The sequence below is a fragment of the Sus scrofa genome, chromosome 15 (assembly GCF_000003025.6).
Source record: "Sus scrofa isolate TJ Tabasco breed Duroc chromosome 15, Sscrofa11.1, whole genome shotgun sequence".
Lineage (NCBI taxonomy): Eukaryota > Metazoa > Chordata > Mammalia > Artiodactyla > Suidae > Sus > Sus scrofa.
Window position 1 is genome coordinate 106,861,901 of NC_010457.5, and position 15,127 is coordinate 106,877,027.

Here is a 15,127-nt window from a genome sequence, read left to right on the forward strand (position 1 = left end):
GCCACAGCAAAGTGGGATCTGAGCCGCGTCTGCGACCTACTCCACAGCTCACGGCAACACCAGATCCTTAACCCACTGAGCAAGGCCAGGGACCGAACCCACAACCTCATGGGTCCTAGTCTGATTTGTTAACCACTGCACCACAACGGGAACTCCAAGATGCTTAGATGTTTTAAAAGACATTTTAAAAGTCCGTTTTAATCCATCCATTTTGGATGGTGTTTAATGGCATAGCTTCTGTAATAGCATTTTTTAAGAAAAGCTTTTTTCAGGGGTAAATGTAAACATGAGCTGTCCTTTGATATATATACAACTCTGTTAGGTCACTCCAGCTAGTTAACTATAGAATCATGTTATGCTCCTGCATCAGTAGAATAAGGAATTCATCTTAAATCAGTTGTAGGCCCAAAAAGGACAAATCACTCTTATCTAGCATCTACATTTTAGTAATTAAATTACAACTTAATAGCAGTTGCTGGTTTCTCATCTGCACTCAAAAAATTTATTGTATGAGTGAAGAATTATAGTTTTTTTTAACAAAAAGCAAGGTAAATGCCTTATTAAAAATTTATATCAGTCCCTTTTATGTCATGTCTTCGAATCACCAAGTACTTTTTTCCTTTTTTTTATTAAAGTATAATTTCTGTAGATTAAAATTCACCCTTTCTAGTGTGCAGCTTCTGTGAGTTTTGACAAATGTATGCAATGATACTACCTCAACCACAGTCCAGACATAGAACAGTCCTATCATCCTCAGATTTCCAACATGCCCCTTTGTAATCAGTCCTTCTGTTTTCCTCTTAGGCCCTGGCAACCTCTTGATCTTTGTTTCTAAAGTTTCTGCCTTTGTAGAAATATCATAAATCGAAGCATGTGTGATAAAGCCTTTGGGTCTGTCTTTTTAGCACAGTGCATTTGAGATCTATCCATTGTTACATGTTTGTTCCTTTTTATTACTGAATAGTGTTCTATTGAATGGGTTTACCACAGTTTTTTTATTAATACTTTACCCAATTGAGGGAAATTTGTGTTATTTTCAGTTGTGAGTGATTATGAATAAAAGTGCCAAATATATTCATACATAGACTTGTATGTGTACATAGGTTTTCATTTTGTTTGGGTAAATACCTAGGAAGTAGGATTGCTGGATAATATGGGAAGTGAATGCTTAACTTTATAAGAAATTGACAAATCGTTTTCCAAAGTTGTTGTACAGTTTTGCACACTTATCAGCAGTGTGTGACTTCCACTTATTCTGCACACTTGTTAGCATGTGGTATTGTTATTCTTTACACACATATTTTTAATTTAGACATTCTAATTGGTGTATAATAGTTCCTTGTGGTTTTGTGGACATTTCCCCAATGAATAATGATGTAGAACATCTTTTCATGTGTTTATTTGCCATCTGTTTATATTTGATGAAACGTCTGTTAAATGTTTTTGCTTCCCCCCACATACCTTTTGAATAGGGTTGTTTGTTTTCTTATTGAATTCTTTCACATTCTGAATTAGTCTTTAATTGATTATGCAAATAATAAAATTATTTGCAAATATTTTCTTCCATTTTGTGACTTTTCATTCTCTTAATGGTGTCTTTTAAAGAGCAAAAATTCTTTGATTATTCCCAATTCATTGCTTTTTTTCCCTTTAGATTGTACTTTTGGTGTCAAATTTACAAACTTTTTGTTTTATAGATGTCAAAAATATTTTCTTGTTTTCTTTTAGTAGTTTTTAGTTTTAGGTTTTTATCATTAGGTCTATGGTAATTAAACTGTAGTTTTGGTTTTTTTTGACTCAAAGCAAAATAAATGCCTTATTAATGGTATGAATAGAGTTTTTGTTTTTATTAAAGTATAGTTGATGTACAACATTGTGCCAATTTCTGCTGTACAGCAAAGTGACCCAGTCATTTGTATATATACATTCCCTTCCTTATATTATCGTCTATCATGGTCTATCCCAAGAAACTTGATATAGTGCCCTGTGCTATAAAGTAGGACCTCGTTGCTTATCCATTCTAAATGTGATAGTTTGCATCTACTAACCCCAAACTCCCAGTCCATCCCACTCCCTCCCCCCTACCCTTTGGCAACCACAAATGTGTTCTCTATGTCTGTGAGTCTGTTTTTGTCCTGTGGATAGGTTCATTTGTGCCGTATTTTAGATACCTCATATAAGTGATATCATATGGTATTTGTCTTTCTCTTTCTGACTCACTTCACTTAGTATGATAATCTCTAGCTGCATGCAATTGCCACAAATGGCATTATTACATTCTTTTTTTATGGATGAGTAGTATTCCGTGTGTGTATGTGTGAGTGTGTGTGCTATATATTATATATATTACACACACACACACACCCCACATCTTCTTAATGCATTCATCTGTCAATGGACACTTAGATTGTTTCCATGTCTTGGCTATTGTGAATAGTATTACTGTGAACATATGGGTGCATGTATTTTTTGAATTGTAGTTTTGTCCAGATATATGCCCAGGAGTGGGATTGCTGGATCATATGGTAATTCTATATTTAAGTTTCTGAGGAACCTCCGTACTGTTTTGCGTAGTGGTTGTACCAGTTTGCATTCCCACCAACAGTGTAGAAGGGTTCCTTTTTTCCACATCCTCTCCAGCATTTGTTATTTGTAGACTTACTAATGATAACCTTTCTGACCCATGTGAAGTGGGTACCTCATTGGAGTTTTGATTTGCATTTCTGTAATAATTAGTGATGTTGAGTATTTTTTCATGTGCTTGTTGGCCATCTGTATGTCTTCTTTGGAGAAATGTCTGTTCAGGTCTTATGCCCATTTTTCACTTGGGTTGTTTGTTTTTTTGCTGTTCAGTTATATGAGTTGTTTGTATATTTTGGAGATTAAGCCCTTGTTGGTTGCATTTGCAAACAACTGTTTTTTTCCCATTCTGTAGGTCTTTTTTTTTTTTTTTTTTTTTTTTTTTAATGGTTTACTTTGCTATGCAAAAGCTTGTAAGTTTGATTAGGTCCTGTTGGTTTATTTTTGTTTTTATTTCTATTGCCTTGGGAGACTGACCTAAGAAAATATTTGTATGGTTGATGTCAGACAATGTTTTGCCTATGTTCTCTTCTAGGAGTTTTATGGTATCTTATCTTTAAGTCTTTAAGCCATTTTGAGTTTATTTTTGTTCATGGTGTGAGGATGTGTTGTAGTTTCATTGACTTATATGCAGCTGTCAAGTTTTCCCAGCACCACTTGCTAAAGAGACCTTTTCCCATTTTATGTTTTTGCCTCCTTTATCCAAGATTAATTGACCATAGGTGTCTGGGTTTATTTCTGGGTTCTCTACTCTGTTTAATTGGTCTGTATGTCTGTTTTTGTACCAGTACCACACTGTCTTGATTACTGTAGCTTTGTAATATTGTCTGAAGTCTGGGAGAGTTATGCCTCCTGCTTGTTTTTTTTTTTTTTTTTTTCCCTCAGGGTTGCTTTGGCAATTCTGGGTCTTTATGGTTCCATATAAATTTTTGGATTATTTGTTCTAGTTCTATGAAAAATGTCATGAGTAATTTGATAAGGATCTCGTTAAATCTGTAGAATGCTTTGGGTAGTATATATGGCCATTTTAATAATACTGATTCTTCCAATCCAGGAGCATGTGGTATCTTTCCATTTCTTTGAATCCTTTTTTAATTTCCTTTTTTAAAATGTTTTTTAGTTCTCAGCATATAAGTCTTTCACGTCCTTGATTAGGTTTAGAGTCTTTATTCCATGGTGTCTTTTGATCATTGAGGGCTTACAACATGGGAGATTTTAGACTGGATCTAACTATGTAAAATTCATAATGGTATTAATCATGAGATATTTATTTTTAATTTTTTATTTTTATTTATTTATTTATTTTTGCTTTTTTAGGACCGTGCCTACAGTATATGGGAGTTCTCAGGCTATGCGTCGAATTGAAGTTGCAGCTGCCAGCCTATGCCACAGCCACAGCAACATGGAATCCCAGCCACATCAGAGACCTACAGCACAGCTCACAGCAACACCAGATCCTTAACTCACTGAGCAAGGCCAGGGATCAAATCCACAACCTCATGGATACTAGTCGGATTTGTTACCACTGAGCCACAATGGGAACTTCAATTATCAGACTTTTTAATTCGTTGATTTTAGATTTGTGTTAGTGTGTTACAGGTTAATTCCTAAAATGCCAATAATGTGTATCTGGTGATTCAAATGATAAAATATACCTTCTAAATAATGGTTTATTAGTATACATGGTTTTATATTTTTATCATGGTTGTAGAGACTTGAAAGTGGATTATGTTTAAGCTTGACTACTCAAGGTTTTTAATATAACAGAATTGAATTTTAGGTTTTGATACAGTCATATGTAGGAAGAGTAAATCATATAGCAGCTCTTGAGTGCTTTTATAATATTCTTTATTTAAACATCCATCTGACTCCACCTTTGATAAATTTAACAGTTCTCGAAGATCAGTTGTAGTCATGTAAAACCATTTTACAGTCATGGAAAAGGTGAACAATTATCAAGTGTTTTTCTTTTTGCCTTTTGCCCTTTTTTCCTCCCTTGTCCTTTCTCTTCCTTTCCTCTCATCTCACTCTTTCTTCCCCTCACCTGTCTCTTCCCTCCTCCTCTTCTCTCCCTTACTCTTTCCCCTCCTCCTCTCTCCCTTTTCTTTATGTTTCTTATCTGCTCTCTCATGGGTGCTCTAGTACTTGATCTCTCTATCTGTACAGTAGGCCCCCAGGTAGTGATTCTTTCTTTCTTTTTTTTCTTGGTCTTTTTGCCATTTCTTGGGCCGCTCTTGCAGCATATGGAGGTTCCCAGGCTAGGGGTCGAATTGGAGCTATGCCAGAGCCACAGCAACGCGGGATCCAAGCCGCGTCTGCAACCTACACCACAGCTCACGGCAATGCCAGATCCTTAACCCACTGAGTAAGGCCAGGGATCGAACCCACAACATCATGGTTCCTAGTCGGATTCGTTAACCACTGCACCACGATGGGAACTCCCAGGTAGTGATTCTAAGTAGGAATGGAGTCAAGATAAAATTTAGGACCTGGATGGCATTAGGCATTTGGATGGATTAGGAAAGAGTGTCTTCAGTTGGCATTAGTTGTTGAAGTAATGAGAGCAAAATATAGTGAAATTGATGATATACATGCATAAATTCAGGATAATATTAAAAGTTGGAAATACTTTGATTCACTTTTTGTATCAGCTTTTTTCATAATCGTAAATTTCTTAAATTAATTTTAAGACAGACTATAGCTTGAGAGAAGGATATTTTCCATTGAAAAATGATGCGATTTGACATCACTTGACCTTTTACTTAAATATTTTATGATCCTTTAAACAAATTGCTTTGCTTGCTTAAATTCACTATTATTAATTTGGAATAAGACTGTGTGCCAAACATTTTTTTCTTTTGCTTTCTTAAATGTTCTCTTGTTGAGTTTACTTTTCAGTGTTTAATGGCTGGTATTATTTGGGAGGAAGTGAGCTATAAATTTTAATTGTGTTGATTTTGAAATCCTATCAAATTACTAATTTGATAAAATCATAATATTAGTAATCCATTTAGATATGGCTTTTCCAAACCTAATCATAATTTTATTTAGCTACTTTTCTGCTTTTGCACTTTGATGGAATGTCAACTGAGCAGTCACTGTCACATTGCATTAATATTTGTTATATGGCAATTAAATTAAACATTGTTATTTTTAATAATCCTATTAAATTAAGGAATTGTACCTAAAGTATTTCATTGTCTGAGATAATCTTCTATGTTCTCTCCTTTTCCCAGGTCATCCTGTTCAGTTCTACAGCATGAATAGACCTGCCACTCGCCATACTCCCCCAACAATAGGGGGCTCGTTGCCCTATAGACGCCCTCCTTCCATCACTTCACAAACAAGCCTTCAGAATCAGATGAACGGAGGACCTTTTTATAGCCAGAACCCAGGTTAGATTTTATTTTGCAGTTTATAGAATATATCTAATTAAAATCCTCAGTTACAGAGAAAAACCCTTCAATTGCAAATGACTAGTACCTGGTAGGTGGTTAATATTGTTTGTTGTATGAGTGGTTTTTTTGGTCTTTTTGCCTTTTCTAGGGCCGCACCTGCGGCATATGGAGGTTCCCAGGCTAGGGGTCTAATTGGAGCTGTAGCTGTCAGTCTACGCCAGGGCCACAGCAAAGTGGGATCGAAGCCGTGTCTACAACCTGCATCACAGCTCACGGCAACGCTGGATCCTTAACCCACTGAGTGAGGCCAGGGATCAAACCCGCAACCTCATGGTTCCTAGTTGGATTCATTAACCACTGAGCCATGATGGGAACTCCTGAAATGACATTTTTGAAGCTGCTTTGTGGTAGGCAGGTTATTCTATCTTTTCCAGTTCTCCTACCAAACCTATTATGGGAAAACTGGGACAGATTGATCCAGATACAACAATCATCTTTCAGTTGCATTATGCATATAGAAGAACTAATCTGGCACATATTTAATACTATACATAATCATTTATTTTGCTTCTTCCCCATAGAGGGTAAGAGCGAATACTATACTGTGTAATTACTGTGGATATGGTATGTCAGCTTATGGTGTTTTTCTGGATTTTTGCCAAGAGGTCAGTAAGCCCATGTGTGATCACCTCTAATATTAGGGGACAGCCCATTCCATCTTGGAGAAGTCCTCAGTTGTATGAAGCTGAAATCTGGCTACTGTGACCAAAAGTGGTGAAACCTTGTTCTATCCTTTGAAGCCTTACAGAACAAATTTGATCTTCTTTTTTATATAAACAGAGTTTAAAGAATGCTTTTTTTTTATCTCATTTGATTCTTATATGATCATTTTCATCTGTATTTTATAGGTGACAGAACAGGCTGACGTGATAGTCAAGTTAGGATTTGAATTCAGGTCCTCTTAAGTCCTATGCTCTTTCTGTTGTACTCTCCTACTGCCTCCCTTCAGATTACGGAAATCTCATATCCCTCAGGAGTAGGAGGTGGGGAGGGGGAGGTAATTTTTAAAGTGGATGAGATTCTGAGATCATGTCAGTTTTTTTTTATCTATTATATCTGGTAATAGGGTTCAGTAACTATTTGTTGAATATAGAACAAATCCCTTGTTCCTTTATTCAGATCCCTTCAGTTTGGGGGGGGGTCCCCTTTTGTAAATTAAATGCTGTATTTATAATCAAAACCAGAGTACACTGTGGTGTGATTACCATCTGCCTTAGCTGAAATGGATTTCTCTTAGCAGTATCTTTGATCACACTTAATGATTTTGGGCGTGCAAGTTCTTTTTAACTCATTTCCAGCTTTATTTTGACATATATCCCTGTATTTTCTTACATTCTACTTTTAAATCATGTGTTCCAAACTCATATTTGTACAGGTGCTATTTTGTACTAAATGCGTGTTTCATTTTTAAATATTGATTTGTTAGATATGGCCTGTATCATAGCTCTGCTGAAGATAAGCTTTCTCCATGGCCCTCTTAGAAGTCTGGACAGCCCTTATGCCCTTCCTTAGAGTTTTGGAAGGATGCTCTCCGTCCAAAATAGGTCAGTTCCATAGTGGAGCTGAGAGATGCATCCCTGTTACAGCTTGGGATCATTTGCACATGATTTTCAGAAAGTATATACAAGAATTTTCATGTACATACCCAAGTTTTGGTCTTATGAGAACCCCGTTGGTGGAATTTATTTTAAGGCTGTTAAACATGTATTTAAATGTGTTTTACATACATATTTTAATAATTTTTTGTAAATCTCATTTTAACATACTTAGAAGTATATGTTAAAGTAGAAAACCTTCTCTAAGGAATGATTTTAGTGAAAGTATTTTTTACAATCATGGAACATATAAAGTGAATTGAGATTTTTGGGCCTTGAGCATAATGTGTGAGCCATTTTAGTTTTTTAATGTACTTCTCTCCATTAAGTTCTGCCTTTTTTCTCCAGGGATCTGGTAACTGTTTAAAGAGGGTGACTACGCCTTTGCTAGTTGAATAATCGGAGTGCTTTTTCTAAACTAAAAACATTTTTTTACTAAATTATGTTCTTTGAAAAGCTCTTTTTTGCAAGACTTAATGCTTTGCCAACCTGTATTCTAAGGCTGTTAGATACACCTTCATTTTATTTGCTTTAGATCATTATGTAAGTCTCTTGTATTATTCCCACTGGTTTTTGGTTCGTGTTTTTTCATATTTAAAACAAGAAAATTTGTTGTACTTTCTCAAGTAACTAATTCCCTGATTTAGCAAAATGATCCCAGGTTTGTGCTTGATGAGCATATTTTTGCACCTGGAGGCTTGACCTGGATTTGTGCTGCTGAAGAAGTGAGCTGATAGGCTCATGTGAGGGTTGGGTTCATGTGAATGTAAATTCAGTGGATTTTCTGTGCCATGTAAACCTGACAGCACTGTTACTATATTTGGTTTGAGTTTGAAATGGCTTTATAACATAGGAATTAAAATGTGGAACACCTGGCATCTAATGTCAAGTCCTAGGAGCACAGTAATTGTTTTCTAATGTAGATTATCTCAAGAACAAGTTAATGAAAGGAACACTCTGATCAGGGCATACCGAATCCTATTTGGTTCTCATTATTTCTTAATCTAATCCAGCCAAAGAAATAGGAATACCACCAGTTTATCATTCACCTTGTCATCAGCAGGGAGTGTCATTGAAACACATAGGGCTAATCACAAGATTTAACAGTTTTTACTTTCAACATAAATATGAAGAAGCACCTTGGTGGTAAAGAGGAATATGCATGAGTATTTGTACATGTACATTTACATACATTAACCTAATTTGGTAAGTATTTTAGTTGGGGTTCTGTAACAGAGTCCATAGACTGGGCAGCTTATAAACAACAAAAGATTTATTTCTTGTGTTTCTAGAGGCTGACAGGCAGAGAATGGAATGCTGGCATGGTTAAGTTCTGGTGAGAAACCTCATCAGGTTGTAGGCTTCTGTCTTATTTTTGTATCCTTACATGGCAGAAAGAGAGAGAGTGCTCTAAAGTCTTTTTATTTTTTTCTTTCTTTTTTTTTTCTTTTGCTTTTTAGGGCTGCACCTGCAGCATTTGGAAGTTCCCAGGCTAGCAGTCCAGTAGGAGCTATAGCCGCCAGCTGATGCCACAGCAATGCCCAGTTCTTAATCCACTGAGCAAGGCCAGGGATCAAACCCACATCCTCATGGATACTAGTTGATTTGTTTCTGCTGAGCCACAATGGGAACTCCTCATTCTTTTTTTTATGACTGAATAGTATTCTCTTGGCTATATATACCACATCTTTATCCACTTATCTGTTGATAGACAGGTTGTTTCCATATCTTGGCAGTTGTAAATAATGCTGCTATGAACATTGGAGTGATGTATCTTTTCAAATTAGTGGGATTCTTTATGGATGTATGTCCAGGAGTAGAATTGCTGGATCATGTGATGGTTCTGTTTTTAGTTGTTGGGGGGGGGGGGGCACATACAAGGCATGTGGAAGTTCCCAGGCCAGGGATTGAACCCACACCATAGCAGTGGCCCAAGCTGTTACAGTGACAATGTAAGATCTTTAACCCACTGCACCACAAGGGAACTCCTTGTTTTTAGTTTTTTGAGAAACCTCCACAGTGGTTGCACCAATTTACATTCACCAGTAGGGTTCCCTTTTCTCCACATCCCTCTCTAGCATTTGTTATTGTTGTTCTTTTTGATGATGGTCATTCTGACAGGTATGAGGTCAAATCTTATTGGGTTTGATTTTCATTTCACTAATGATAAGCAATGTTGAGCATCTTTTTGTGTGCCTATTGGCCATCTGCCTTTCCTCTTTGGAAAAAATGGCTATTCAGTTCTTCTGCCCATTTTTTAATTGGGTTGTTTGTTTTTTTTTTGGTTTTTTTTTTTAAGATTTTTTTTTTTTTTTTTTTTTTTTTTTTTGTCTTTTGTTGTTGTTGCTATTTCTTGGGCTGCCCCCTCGGCATATGGAGGTTCCCAGGCTAGGGGTCCAATCGGAGCTGTAGCCACCGGCCTACGCCAGAGCCACAGCAACGCAGGATCCGAGCCGCGTCTGCAAACTACACCACAACTCACGGCAACGCCGGATTGTCAACCCACTGAGCAAGGGCAGGGACCGAACCCGCAACCTCATGGTTCCTAGTCAGATTCGTTAACCACTGCGCCACGACGGGAACTCCTGTTTGTTTTTTTGATACTGAGTTATATGAGCTGTTTATGTATGTTGGACATTAATCCCTTATTGGTCACATCATTTGAAAATATTTTCCCCCATTCAGTAGGTTGTCTTTTTATTTTGCTTATGGTTTTCTTTGCTGTGCAAAAGCTATTAAGTTCAATTAGGTCTCTAGGGTTCTTTTATAAAGGTGCTAATTTTGATCATGAAGGCTCGAACCTCATGACCTAATCTCCTCCCAAAGGCCCCACCTTCTCATATCATCACATTGGGAGTTAGGATTTCATATAAATTTTGGGGGATATGAACATTTAGTCCTTAACATTAAGGAATCAATAATGTAGTGTTTAAGTACTAAGGCCTTTGGTAAAAGATATCCTACATTTTACCAGTAATATTTTCTTATAACAAAGACTTAAAAAACACTCATTCATAAAGTGGAATGTTGGTTCTAATAAATGTGACTATATATAGTTATATGAGAAAGGAGTTTCTCAATGAGTAAGATGTTACACAGGGAAGGTGTCAAGCTTCCTTGATTGTAATTTAAAAGATCTAAAAAGAAATAGGGAGTTTCCCTTGTGGTGCAGCAGAAACAAATCCAGCTGGTATCCATGAGGATGCAGGTTTGACCCCTGGCCTTGCTCAGTGGGTCAGGGATCCAGCATTGCCATGAGCTGTGGGTGTGGGTTGCAGACATGGCTGAGATCCTGTGTGGCTGTGGCTGTGGCATAGACCAGCAGCTGTAGCTCCAATGCCACACCTAACCTGGGAACTTCCATATGCCACAGATGCTGCCCTAAAAAAAAGAAAAAGAAATAGAAAATGTTATGTTGGTGATAAAAGATAAGCCATAGAACATATTATTTAAATGATAGTTAACTTACAGTATTAACATAAATCTTCAGAAGAATACAGATGTATGGGACTTTAGCAAAGTATGAAGAACAGTATCTTCATACTTTGCTAAAGCTATTTTTGAATCCTCATTTTAGGCAGCCTTTAGTGTTAACAAATGTTTACTCTAGGAAGAACATAAAAGCAAGAAAAAACTGAAAAGTCTTAAGTATAGTCTCAGATGACCAAGAAAACCAAATAGGCCCTTTACATTAATTTTTTTCTGGGGGGGGGTGTCTTTTTAGGGCTGTACCCTGCCGCACATGGAAGTTCCCAGGCTAGGGGTCGAATTGGAGCTGCAGCTGCTGGCCTATGCCACAGCCACAGCAAGGCGGTTTCCAAGCCGCGTCTGCAACCTACACCACAGCTCACGGCAACGCTGGATCCTTAACCCACTGAGCAAGGTCAGGGATCGAACCTGCAGCCTCATGGTTCTTAGTCGGATTCGTTAACCACTGAGCCACGACGGGAACTCCCTACATTGATTATTAAACACAAGTTATGTTTTAAAACTGTGGCTTAATTTGCTAGTTTTTCTTGGTGTATTGTCATATGATGTTTAATTCACTTGAAAATGAATAGCAAAAATGATCCAATTCTTTTAACCCTTCTGAGACCATAGGAGTGGTAATTATTTGATAATCATCTTTTCCATGAAAAAAGCCTCCCTTGGGAGTTCTCTTGTAGTGCAGTGGGTTAAGGATCCAGTGTTGTCACTGCAACCACTTTCTGTGGCGAAGCTTATATCCCTGGCTCAGGATTCCACATGCTGGTATGTCTGAAAAGGAAAAAAAAAAAGCTCCCTTTACTGAGTATGATTAGTTAGGTTCACTTTTAAATTCTTGTTCTAAGTTGCTATCCATGTTTAGAAAATATTTCACTCTCAAAACAAATTGCTTGAATTATTTCCCTCAGTGGAATGTAAAATATAAGCAACTTACCTTGAATAGGCTATCAAATATATGACATCTGAAGGTGATACCTTTAATGGTTTTAGAAATATTATTTAGAAGGTTTATTTTGTCTAATTTTCTTAGTATTTATAAAACTAAAAATAAGTTGTAGTAGCCTGATTTTTCTTCAAAACTGTTTTCTTAAAACACTGTCTCTGGGAGTTCCCATCATGGCTCAAGAGTTAGCAAACCTGACTAGTATCCTTAAGGTTTCGGGTTTGATCCCTGGCCTTGCTCAGTGGGTTAAGGATCTCGGTGTTGCCCTGAGCTGTGGTGTAGGTTACAGACACAGCTCGGATCCTACATTGCTGTTGCTGTGGTGTAGGCCAGCAGCTCCAGCTCCAGCTTGACCCCTAGCCTGGGAACCTCCATATGCTGCAGGTGTGGCCCTAAAAAGACAAGAGTGAAAAACAAAAACATAAAAACCCTAAACCTTGGAATTCCCTTTGTGGCTCAGTGGTTAACGAATCTGACTAGGAACCCTGAGGTTGCGGCTTTGATCCCTGGCCTCGATCAGTGGATTAAGGATCTGGTGTTGCTGTGAGCTGTGGTGTAGGTCACAGACACGGCTTGGATCCCACATTGCTATGGCTCTGGCGTAGGCTGGTGGCTACAGCTCCGATTGGACCCTAGTCTGGGACCCTCCACATGCCTCAGGTATAGCCCTAGAAAAGACAAAAAACAAAAAAAGCCAAAAAAGCCCACTAAGCCTCAAAAATGATGCTCTGGGATTTTATAAATAACCAGGAATATCATGCCTAGAAGGTCTGTATATTTCATCACCACACACTCAATCCTTTAAGTTTGGTGTCCTTGTAGAACCTTTTAGTTTGTACATCTACATGCTACTATGTGCATGTAAGCTGTGGTTGTACAGCTGTTCTACTTAAGATCGCTCTAAAATCCAGTCACTTCATGAGCTTTGCTCTTCACATTAACTTCTTTATTGTATGGTATGAACACAGTATTACTAAATCTAAGTTTGGAGTTCCTTTTGGTGATTATAGGAAAAGGGTTTTATTGTGTGAGGAATCATCTTAGCTAAATGGAATGGAATCAAATTGATAATCACTTTCTGCTCTTGCCTATTTGTGAGATACCTAGGACTAGAATCGAATATTGCAAACAGTTCTTCACATCAAAATCCTGCCTAAATTCTCTTAAAATTGTTCATTTTCTTTTCTTTTTTTCTTTTTAGGGCCGCAACCATGGCATATGAAAGTTCCCAGGCTAGAGGTTGAATCAGAGATGCAGCTGCTGGCCTACACCACAGCCACAGCAACACAGGATCCATGACCCACTGAGCAAGGGTAGGGATCAAACCTACATCCTCTTGGATACTAGTCGGATTTGTTTTTGCTGTGCCACAATGGGAACTCCTAAAATAGTTCTTTTTCTTTCTTTCTTTTTTTTTTTTTTTTTTTTTTTTGGTCTTTGTTTTTTTAGGGCTGCATCTGTGGCATATGGAGGTTCCCAGGCTAGGGGTTAAATCCAAGCCGTGTCTGCAACCTACACCACAGTTCACAGCAGCTCTAGATCCTTAACCCACGAGCAAGGCCGGGGAGCGAACCTGCAACCTCAAGGTTACTAGGTGGGTTCGTTAACCACTGAGCCACAATGGGAACTCCCTAAAATAGTTTGTTTTCTTTTTTTCTTTCTTTCTTTTTTTTTTTTTTTTTTTTTGGCCTTTTCTAGGGCCATGCCTGCGGCATATGGAGGTTCCCAGGCTAGGGGTCGGATTGGAGCTGTAGCTGCCCACCTACGCCAGAACCACAACGTGGGATCCAAGCCAAGTCTGCGACCTACACCACAGCTATGGCAACTCCGGACCCTTAATCTGCTGAGCAAGGCTGAGCATTGAACGGGAAACCTAATGGTTCCTAGTCAGATTTGTTAATCGCTGAGACACTGTGGAAACTCCTAAAATAGTTCATTTTCAATTCAACTTCTAAGAAAGATAATTCTAAGAATCTTCTGGTTCATAGGCTTTCTGATGAAATCTTGCTGACCAGAAGGAAAGTGATAACTAAGTTAATTTGGACCATTATAAAAAAGTTTTTTGTGGGCCCCCTCCCCCAAAAATGTAGAATTTGGGGCTACCTTTGTAAACTCCTTTTTTAACATGCCTTGGACTGGCTTTGAAAAAAAATCTAACTTGTTTTGTTATAAAGTAATTCTGTTTTGGAAAGATCTGGGATTAATTTTTACCTGGGAGGCCGTTAGTGAACTTCTTAAAGCCACTGTGGTTTCAGATTTTCACTTTAAAACTGGAAAAGAAGTAAAATATATATTCATTTAAGACGAATAAATTCAACCTACCTACAAAAACCTATTCTAAGATAAATACCTAATCATTCTTTTTTAGCTGAGTACTAGAAGGTCTGTTTTTTTGTTTCCCTTTTGGCTGAGAAATGGTGACTGATCTGGGAAATTTCCTACTTTTCTGTTACAGGGGAGGTTGGGATGGGTGCTAACAGAAGAGGAACATTCATCTTATTTGATGTAGAATGATAAATCTCATGCTACTTTTCCAGTGCAGTTGCTGTCTGCCGCTGTTTCTTGGTTTTATTTATTTCCTTTTTGTTTGTTTGTTTTTGTCTTTTTAGGGCTGCATCTGAGGCATGTGGAGGTTCCCAGGCTAGGGGTTGAATTGGAGCTGCAGCTGGCCTACACTACAGCCACAGCAATGCCAGATCTGAGTAACATGCGACTTATGCTATAGCTTGCAGCACCACTGGATCCTTCAACACACTGAGGGAGGCCAGGCGTTGAACCTGCATCTTCATGGATGCTAGTCGGGTTCATAACCCTCTGAGCCACAATAGGAACACTATTTCTTAGTTTTAACTCCTTCGTCTCTGCTACCTTCTCTGTTCCTTGTGTCATCTTCTTATCCCAAGTTTGGAAATCACAGGATATTGTGAACATAACAGCAATTGTTCCAAGCCTCTGAGAAGGAGAGACAGACGTATCACATGGGAGTTTACTACCAGGAAGTAGGATTTTAGGGAAGAACCAACCAAAAGGTATCTTTTAAAGAAAGGTACCAATTTCTAGGGTCT

General features: G+C 37.9%; 1 protein-coding gene across 18 annotated transcripts in view; it reads left to right on the forward strand.

The window, feature by feature from the left end:
• ABI2 (abl interactor 2) overlaps positions 1-15,127 on the forward strand; it is a 127,263-nt gene that overhangs the window by 85,274 nt on the left and 26,862 nt on the right. For all 18 annotated transcript variants that reach the window (XM_021075327.1, XM_021075337.1, XM_021075328.1 and 15 more), the window contains one exon: positions 5,817-5,975. In XM_021075327.1, the coding sequence (XP_020930986.1) occupies positions 5,817-5,975 (159 nt within the window). The remainder of the gene's footprint in view (positions 1-5,816; positions 5,976-15,127) is intronic.